This window comes from Triticum urartu, chromosome 7 (genome assembly GCF_003073215.2).
Source record: "Triticum urartu cultivar G1812 chromosome 7, Tu2.1, whole genome shotgun sequence".
Lineage (NCBI taxonomy): Eukaryota > Viridiplantae > Streptophyta > Magnoliopsida > Poales > Poaceae > Triticum > Triticum urartu.
The window spans coordinates 39,576,616-39,586,838 of NC_053028.1; the positions used below are offsets into that span (position 1 = coordinate 39,576,616).

The 10,223-nt window shown below is 43.0% G+C and overlaps 1 protein-coding gene across 1 annotated transcript; it reads right to left on the minus strand.

The window, feature by feature from the left end:
• Positions 1-1,062: 1,062 nt before the first annotated feature.
• LOC125524398 (eukaryotic translation initiation factor 3 subunit A-like) lies at positions 1,063-8,896 on the minus strand. Its single transcript, XM_048689452.1, has 14 exons — positions 8,763-8,896; positions 8,476-8,560; positions 7,131-7,612; positions 6,276-6,491; positions 5,836-6,204; positions 5,719-5,748; positions 4,752-4,979; positions 4,451-4,612; positions 3,651-3,869; positions 3,370-3,573; positions 2,757-2,960; positions 2,586-2,666; positions 1,977-2,178; positions 1,063-1,816 (listed from the first exon to the last, which is right to left on the minus strand). Exons 2-14 carry the CDS (start codon positions 8,519-8,521, stop codon positions 1,275-1,277), a joined length of 2,985 nt encoding a protein of 994 aa, XP_048545409.1. The 5' UTR covers positions 8,522-8,560; positions 8,763-8,896; the 3' UTR covers positions 1,063-1,274.
• Between the last annotated feature and the right edge of the window lie 1,327 nt (positions 8,897-10,223).

Consider the following 10,223-nt stretch of genomic DNA (forward strand, 5'->3'; position numbering starts at 1 on the left):
AAACAATGCACATTGTGGCCAGGTTCAGACCATCGATGCAGGTCTACCTTGCGATGATCCTCTTACAATACCAAGATGGTTCCAATGGTGTTTGTGTGTATATGAAACTAAACACCACCCACTAGAGCTTCCTAATTGATGTTTTGTGGCTTGAGAGTTCCTTGTGTGCCATCGTGGCCTCTTGGTCCTTATGTAGGTTATATATTGATTATGAGTGACCCCCTTCCTTATCCGCACAGAGTCCCTAGCCCGCACGGGGTAGGGCCTTTTAGAAGAAACCCTACTTACATAAAAATATCTTATCATGTCTTGTATTCATAAAAATACTTGTTCATTGTCGAGATGAACCATTTTATTTAAGTTTTCATGGGGTCTTAGTTATGACGTCTGGCATTGTGAATAATTACTTGGCAAATTATTTTCAGTATAATCCTTTCAGGTTTTTTCCAGTAAGGGAAGCCCCAAATTTCCACTAGAAGGAATGAACAATGTTTTGCTCCGCCATATGAAAACCAAATACCCAAATGGCGCTGCTGGTCCTGCTGGTGTGCTTGCTGGCGGCCTCATCATCGAAGGCTGAACTTCTGCACTAAACATTCTACTACTCCCTCGGTCCCATAATGGACAGAGGGAGTACTATATAAAGAAACAACATGTGAATTAAAATACAACATGTGATATGCTTAACGTATCACAGTTTCAACAGAAGCTATTAAGTGTCCCCAAGTTTAATCTTATTTAGTTTTAGCAAGATTTCTATATATCCCAGCTCAATATAACACCCCAGCAAATCAATAAGCTAGGGACCAGACATCTTTCGGCGCAACTTGACCTTCGATGAATTTCATTGCCGAGACGTTTTCAACTGTTTTCGTCACTATGGTAGTAGTGATGCTAACTCAATTAAGCAATAAACTGTAGGAAACATAATGTGCCTTTGAGGTTCAACCATCTTTGCTTGCAATGTCATGACAAACAGTAGCAACATCACGACACCCAGAAGACAAGGAAGAAGGCAACTTTCTCTCAAAATTAACAATCAGCAACAAGTCATGTATTGAGTACTGTCTATCAAAAGATCAAATTAACATGACTTTTTTTGCGATTTAAATTAACACGACTTCAAAATGATGCAAAGGTGCAATGGGAGGGAGCCTAGAAGAAGAGTCCATGAATAGGAACAAAATTTGGTGCACAACAGACAAATTCAAGTAACTGCAAAAAATCTCAACGTGCTGGCAGGGCACCGCGCATGCATTTCAGGACAGGCAGCTTCAGTTCTTCCTCCAGCCGGTCGACGAAGAAGCCGATGAAGAATTCGCAGAGGACCTAGATCCACCACCAGGACGCCAGCGGTCAGTAGTAGAACCAGCTGGAGGAGCACCATCTGGCTGGCGGGATGGGGGGGCTTCTTGGCGCGCGGGAGGAGCATCTTGGCGGAGGGGACGGCGGCTCCAGCGGTCTGCTTCCGGGAGCGGGAGCGCATCCTGGCGGAGGGGACGCACTTCCCGTGCATGAGGAGCCTCTTGGCGAGCATCCCAACGGTCTGCTGCTTCAGGTGCAACAGCCGTCCTCTGGCTGCTACCCTCGCCGCCACGTCTGTGCCGCGGGACAAACTTGTTAGAACCAGGAGCGGCTGGTGGTGCGATGGCAGCAGCAGGCCGCGCATCAGGTGGGTCCGCTGCTCTTAGGAGAGCCTCCCTTCTCTCTTTTTCCTTCTTCTCTTCCACCTCCCTTTCCTTCTCCCTCTGAATTGCTGCAATGGCATCAAGCTTGAGTTTCATCTCCGCTTCCTCCCTCTTCTTCCTCTCTTCCTCTGCAAATCAATGAGGTGGTGTTATTGCCAATAATAAATAATACTTGATGATCAGCTAGAATGTGGTTTCCTTGCTTCCGATTGACACGAACAATACTTCCAGTTCACATGTTACCAACAACAATAAGAAGGTCCTAGCACTAAAGCTGGAATCACTAACCTTCACGTTTTCTAGCCTCCTCTTCCTCACGCACCCTTTGGATCCGTTGTTCCTCCATGTTCAGATAATACATCAATTTCCGTACAGTCTCCCTTTCACGCTTTCTTGAAGATATCAACTGACTAATCCTTTCTTCCCTCTCTTTCCTTAGGCTACTAAACTCAGCTTCACGGCGTTGGACAATTCTTTCCTGGAAAGCATTCTGAAATGGGAAGTTTTGAAAAGATTAACAAGATGGAAGGAAGGTAGTTTTCTGAGAAGGAAACAAATACATACTGAAAAAAGCTTATAGGTTGACAATACCCATATAATAAAGGAAAAAACTAAAAATGTTATATGCTGAAATGCATGATGAATTTAAATATATCTATACTGGTGTTAATCAACCAAACAAGTTAAACACATCCGCAATCCATTCCGAGAACGTATAATCACTGCAACAACTGTACTCAACATTCCCTCTGTGGACAAATCGACTATATATTACTTATAAGCTTGGAAAGTAATGGAAAGCTGATTACGAACAAAAACATGACACCCGCTGCATTCTCTAACTACCACAAGGACAGAATCAGCACTGCTGAATGCAGTTGCAAGAAGGATGCATACCTTATGCTCCAACAATCGAGAAAGCCTAGTTTTCTCCTGCAAGTCACCCGTGTGGTGTTGCTTGCTGAGCTCAATCTCTCTCTGCCAAATAGAAATACATAATGAATGTGAGCATGCGAACAACAATTAGAATCTACATCTTGTAAACATCAAATAACAGCAAAAGCAAACCAGCTGCTCTTGCTCATGAAGGATCTTTTCTTCCTCAAGGCGCTTTTGGAAGGCCTCCTCAATCAGTGGTGCTTCCTCCTGCCGTTTTGCCCTCTCCAAGTGATCCATTTTCTTTGCAAGCTTCTGCAGTTTTTTCTCCATCTCTTCAAGCTCCTTCACCCGTTGACTCCGTACCACCTCCATGGCGAATTGTTTTGTCATATCCTGCCAGGTGAGCACTCAATGTATTAGAAAAACATACACCAAAACAACAAATGTACATACATGTGTATATGTACTGATTACAAACTGTAAGTGATAATAAGTTAGCTAAGTTCCCAGGACATTTAAGCAGCAATGTGCAGAAACAAATAATCCTGCACTTTACACACACCACCTGTAATTCATCTACAGCTGACTATCACCCTTCCTTAGGGGCACAGAAACAAATAGTCAAATGTCAATATGGCAGCTGACCATACAGAAATACAACCGTTATCAAAATTTAATAGAAGGCATCCAGATTTTACCAATAAGCGGAATAAAGTTACATTCCAACAAAGTACGCAAACTATTAAAACATGACCAGTTAGCATGAAGCTGTAATTATTGGAAATCCAAAATAGCATCTTACCCCTTCAACGTGAATTTTGTCCCCGTTCTTAATTATTTTTTTAAAATCATTTATTATTTTTTCTGCTTCCAGGCGATCTTTTTCCTTTATTTCTCGACTGATCCTCTGCTGCTGCCTAAGTCTCTGGTCCTTCAAAAGCCTCTCCCTTTCTTCGTCTGCGGATTTCTTCTGGATACTCAATCTCTTTGACTCCTCTACTTTTTCCTGGAAATAGAAATGCATAAACCATAAACAAAGACTCCATAAAACAACCAAGAGTTAAGAGTAAGCAAATAGGAAACCTTTTCCAATATTTGACGCTCAAGGTCTTCTTTACGCTTTTCAATAATTGATTTCCTCGCAAGAAGCCTTTTATGTTCTTTCTCCACCACTCCAGCAAGACTGAAGTTTTCACCGAGTTTGGATGGTTTATGCACAGGTGGATGAATGAGACTCCTTGCTTTGTTTAGGGAATCAGTGAAGACACAGAGGTGACTACCAAGTGCATCAGATTCTATGTCCTGCAAAGAGAAATAAGTCAGATAACAACGAGTAGATGGAAATCATCTATTTATCTGTTAGGATGAGATGGAAATGAAAAAAACAACTGAATACAAGCAGGTTAAATTACAAATACTAATTATGAAATTGCATGAAACAATACACTCAATCAATCACCACATGTGGATGCCAAAATAAGTAAAAGAAACAACCAAGGAATCGGTATATTGTTTCTGTGAACAGACTAGCCTGCCTGACACATCATTACTTCCTCGAAGACCAGTCATGTCATGCTGCACCTATTTCTCATCTATAATATAGATAGATAAAAATGAAACCATTCACTATAAACAGTAAGTTCCTAAAAAAATCGAAAACCCAAGGGATAAACAGTAAGTTCCTAAAAAAATCGAAAACCCAAGGGACAAGCCTCTTTGGCCAAGGAATATGAGTAGGCAAGACAAATAACATAAAACCGCAAGGCAGGCAATGCATCTGATCCTTATAACAAATAAACAGCAATGGAAAAATGAAGCCTTCAATGAGTACATTTTTAGAAGCCTAAGAAGGTAGCAGCAGTGGTCAGAATCAAGCCACATACCATTTTGCCAAAATGAACAGCTCCAGACAAATGGTTAACTTTCATAGCAACAAAATTATGCTTGACCGCATCAACAGACATCTTCTCCACGGCATTGATGTCAAAGAATGGGATCATTCTAGAGAGCATGTCAATCTTCATGGACTTGAAAATATGAGATGCCTGAAAATGGTTATAAAGAGAGTTGAGAAACATGTTTCACAAATAGTGATGTAAAGTTTGATAAAGTGGATACATATTAGCAACAAAAAAAAAGTGACAGGAACACATATCCTATGGCTAGTGGGACATAGCATAGGACCTGCTGCAGCACCCTCAGTGTTGTAAGCTTCTCCAATGAAGATTGGTACTGTGATAACTGAATTTCAGGAACTGAAGATGCGGCTGAAAGCTTTCCTCCGATTGTAGAAATCTTGGAAAGCAGAGGCTGCACTTTTGATGCTAGATCCAAAGGAAGGAACTCATGCTCCATAAGGTTGTATAGATCTTTCACTTCTTGGGAAGCACATGAAATCACACCTTTGGCAGCCTATTTTCATATCATAGTCAGAGAGAGAAACAGAGAGAGAGAGAGAGATGTCTGCGAGACAAATTGCATGATGTAGATTGCCAGCTAGTTGGCCAAAATACAACACAGCTATATAAAAACATAGAAAAACAACACGACTATGTGACGACACAAAGAAAGAAGTGCTTTCATATTTTAGAAATTTGAAACATAAGCAGTGCAAGTAAATTCTATCATCACATAAACAGAATAGCACATCAGGGATGCATCAACAGATGCCCTGTTCTGTGGACTTGCAGATCTAATATAAATTTCAGAGCTATAAAGCTATCTAAAGCGATTGAACAGGTATTAGAGCATTGCAGGTGCAGGAGGTGATCGGGAAAAGAAAAGAAAAGAAGACGTTCTCTTGCCATGTAGGACAGATATGTGTGTATATCTTAGCATTGCTGCTTGATGAGGCATCAATGCTAAAAATGTGGTTATACATTATTCTGACTGTAAGGCAGCAAAAAGCAATCACTATCACGTAAGCGCCTACAAATAAATTATCCTCGTATATGAATGCTTGGTAACATGGACAACAAACCCCATAATAGCAGATTGTGTTCAAGATGCCCATATATGACAAAGACAAGACATGCTCAATGAGAATGAAATAATTTTGGAAGACTGAATCCATGTGATAACAGAGACATTAAACAGTTTAGCAGCATATAATAAAAAAATAACAGCAGCCAAAAAAGGATCCATGGCATACCAACTCCGAAAGAAGAGATGCTCTAGAAACCTGAAAAGTAAACAGGTGATTTATCAGAAAACAAATAATTAGATTATGGAAAATTATCTTAACTTGGAGAACAGATGGAAAGCAAACCATTTCTCTATTCTCACGCTTGGAGTCGAAGTTGAAATTGAAAAGGTTGGCCATACGCAAGCTACGGTCTTTTTCATTTTCAAGCTCAAGATGAGATGCACCATATTTATGGTCATATGGCTTAACAGAAAGTGCAGCGAGCAAAACAGAAGATGCTAGTAGTTGCAGATCCTTCTGAGTTAATTTTTTATTGAAGCTCTTCTGCAAGTTGAAAAGCTTCAGCCATGCATATGCATGATACAAGTGACTCTCAGATATCCAGAATATTTCAGTTAGTTTGGCATAATATACAACCAGGACAGATGGTTTTGGAGTCCTCTTAACCATGGTCATCAAGCCATGGATATCCTCCACAGATCGGAAGGCTTCCTGCAAGAACAAGACCACGGTTGGTGATTTTATTTCTTTAGCATTAATATAAGATGAGTTCTGAAACAGACCTGCCATAGGGAAAGTTCTGTAGCAATTTTCAGTTGTTCAACCCTAGTATCAAGATAGAGCTGACAGGTTTCAGGGGCAGTCAGATCAGGACGATCTCGCTGGTCACGATATTTGTTCAAGTTTGCAAGATGGTTTCTAATGATCTCACACAACCTACGGAACTCAGTGGCTCTTTTATACTGTTTGCAAAATTGAAAAGCTTTGTGCGCAGTCATCTGCATATTGAAAAGTTCAAAATAACAGGCAGATTAGCTGGTGAAAGCATTCAGTAGATAATAATAAGAAACAGAAGGTAAATAACAGTAGTTACAGGAACCAAATAGTTGCTTCTGAAAAATTAGGGAGAGCACAAAAGAACCAGAAACAATAGCAAGTAAAAAGAATTCAGTAAAGAATACTATGTTCATGGAACCAAGTCTGTGCTACAGATTTCTTTTCAACGGAAATAATAGAGTACCTACATAATGAATTGGTTAAGTATGTGCAAAGGAATTAAATAGTTCATTTCACAAACAGTACATGCAAAAGGACAGAAATGTACATGTTGTCAAAACATAGTGGTTAAACCAACAACATTATTTTGAAAAGATGCATGAAGCTATGCTGCAGTATAAACTACCAGGGAGAAGTTTCTGAAATGTAATGACAGGCAGAATGGCTAGAGAAATCAAAAGACAATTGGCTGTTTGGTAGTGGAAAACCAGAACAGTGCCAGATCATTTGGTCCAGAGAGTCTAGAAACAGAGCATCACCTTGATGTTTCAGTTAACCATAAATGACAAAACCAAACAAATATAACTATGTTAATAATGAAGTGGCCACTAGGATAATGGCAAGGCAGTAAAATAGCTTACAGCATATAGCGCTTCAAGCTTTGAATTATTTCTCAGTATCTCGAGCACCGTCCTGTATGTCTCCCACAGAAACTTAAACCATGGAGTGACAAACTCCCTGTCAGATCGTTCTTTCCCTTTCTCCCCCCTGACATAACTGAGCATCAAGTCCTCTGGACGCTTGTCCGCTTCAAGATCTACGACATCCAGAGCATCTTCCAGTGCTTGTGCCCGATTCCTGGCTTCCTCGGCTTTCTCATTGGACAGCTGCATAAAGTGTTTTATGACCTCCTCCAAAGATGACACGTTGACTTGCTGGCAGACAATTCTGTACTGAATAAGACCATCTTTGGCAAATCTGCCTTGCCTTAGAATTACACACAGCTCTACATACTTCATCATGATCTTCTCAAGAGGCTTTTGCCATGACTTGTATCTTCTTGATGTAATGAGATCATGCAGTGCCTGCAGCGCTGCCTGCTTTTGTCCAACATGTATCAACTCTGCAGTAAATCAAAGGTGGTAAACAGTGTGAACATCTTTTAGTGAAATATATGAAACACTGCCCGAGATTTTGCATATAAGGAGAGTGACATTCGGAGAACCACTGATGACTATATTTTAGTACGAGAAGTCAACAACCGTATGGTGTAATTCCCCTGATACATAATAATCAGTTTAGATAAAGTGAAGCTTAAGGCTCAAGTTTGCCATTGCTGAACTGTGCTACATTGTGCTTTACTTTTATAATCTGCTGCCAAAAACCAGCCCTGAAACTAGTGATAAGTTGGTTAATCAAACACCAAAATAGGCAAGTGCTGGTTGGACGAGCCAGAATATCATAATCCACCGCAAAGTCAAACCCAGAATATCATAATCCACCGCAATGTCAAACGCAGACCAAGCCAGCAAATCATGAGCTTTTGCAAAGTTATGTGGTCTCAGTGGAAAAGGGAACAAAATGTACATGACAACAAGTGTAACTTATTATCCACTGAATGTCTCAAAACCATCCTAACTTCAATTCATTCTAACTAACAGGTTGGCACCCAGGCATTCAGGACAAAAAGGCCAACCAGCCTATGCAAAAGCCTGAAGAACCAAACGGCACATACAAGTTCAGTACTTTTAACAGAATCTAGCCTATGCGATACAAACTCATTGGTCATATGTGTCAAATGTTACTCTCAATAATACGATATAACGATCTGACATTGAAGATTGAACTAACAAATCTGGATTAGAACCTAATCGCCGCCCTAAGTTAACGTATGCATCACAGCAGCACCCGCGCAACAACAACAATCGGAGACCAATGCGGATGAAATTGAGGGGGGCAAAACTCAGACGGATCACGGGGACTCACCCTCCGCTCTCTTGAGAGCGTTCTCAGGCTTGGCGAAGGTCGACATTGCCGACGCGCGCGGGGGCTCTCCGGGGGCGATCTACACCTGCAATACGCATCCACGAACAACATCAGAAGCCGGATTGATTAGCACGCGGATTCACGGCACGTCGACGGCGAAACACGCGTCGGACACCGACATCCCAACCCGAGAAAAAAACCGCCGGAAAACGCCGCGGCAGCCAACGTCGGGCGAGACAGGGCGTCGTGGAGCGGTGGTGGCGGCCGGGGATGGGAGGCGAAGGTACCTGCGGATCACCGGAGACGAGGGGCGCGCACGGGGCGCAGGGGCGGCGGAAGCGGGGGCGACGGCGGCGATCAGGAGGCGGCGGGGGAGGTGGCGGCGGCGCGGAGGAGGTTAGGTTTTTCGTTTTATGTGACGAGGAGATTGGGTTTTTGAAGGAGTACTTCCCAAGAATTTTCGACGCCTACGGCGAGACAGTCGCGAACCGACGCCGAGACTGGATGGACGCGCGGGATTTCTTCGCTCACGTCGCGATCGACGGCTCGGATTGAACTAGAGCTCCACCGTGCTTCTTCAGGTTGGCATCTACAACGCTGATTCTCAAACTGCTCGACTGTCTGGACCACACAGTTTATACGTGTTATGTCATTCAATGCAGTTCTGAATAGATCCATAAAGCAGTTTGAACGTATTTTCTCTCACAAACAGGAGACAGATTAGGGGACTTTGCGGGTGTCCGAACAGTAGAAGCGTCCGCTTCCAACCAACCTGTCTCACCCAAAACCTACCCTTCTTAACCGTGTGCATTCCTGCCTGCGCCAGCTGCCCGCATTCATGCCGCTTAGTATTGACGCCGGTCCAGAGCGGACGTGACCGCTCCATATAGCTTCCGAAGAATTTGACGCCTACGACAAGACACAAGGCAGTAACGAACCGACGCCAAGACTGGATGGACACGCGAGATTTCTTTGCTTACCTCGTGATCGACAGCCGGATTAAACGTGAGCTCCACCGTGCTTCTTCGGGTTTTTTTTTTCATATGCTTCTTCATGGTTGTTGCCATTAAGTTTTTAAAAAAGGTTGTTGTCATTAACTAAGGATGTGTTTGATTCGGTACCGTCAAAAAAAGTTGTGTTAGATTCGAGTCATCAAGGAACGTAACGGGGTCGTTCCGCACCCGGGGGGTCGTTCTTGTGTTTAGTCCGATCGAGGGAACAAAATCTGCTTGTTCCTTGGAACGACATATCCCCCTCGGATTCGGAATTCTCTGGTACCTCCAAATCAAAGGAACCACACCGAATGCCTCACGTCTCTTGCTTTCTCCTTGGCCCTGCCCTTCTCTCCCACGACAGAGCCATGCTCTAGCCACCACCCTCCCCTCATCTCTTATAGTCAGGCAGATCCTCAGGTTGGACTAGGAAGGAGATGAGTGTTGCAAGCGTTGGCGGGATCCTCGAGTGGAAGTAGCCCTGGCGAGATCCTTCAGCAGAAGGACGGAGCACTTGCAGCGTGTCTCGAAGGCGTTGATGCTAACGAATCCTGCTAGGAGGAGAAGCCCACCTACGCCGGTGCCGCCCGCCATGGATGTGTAGGGATATGCGCCAACTGCAAGTGATATGCAGGAAGCATCGATGAGCCTCACCAACAAATAGATGCGGTCGGAGCAATTTCAGGGGCAGCATGATCTGGGCATGGTGGTTGATTTAGTAGTTGCTAAATGCCCGCATTACTTTGACGTGAGCAT

Coding starts and splice junctions, on each gene's coding strand:
- LOC125524398 (XM_048689452.1), bottom strand. CDS start 8,521: ATGTCGACCTTCGCCAAGCCTGAGAACGCTCTCAAGAGAGCGGAGG. Junction 4,980..5,718: donor CATCTCTTCTTTCGGAGTTG/GTATGCCATGGA, acceptor ATATGAAAATAG/GCTGCCAAAGGTGTGATTTC. Junction 2,179..2,585: donor CTCGATTGTTGGAGCATAAG/GTATGCATCCTT, acceptor TTCCCATTTCAG/AATGCTTTCCAGGAAAGAAT.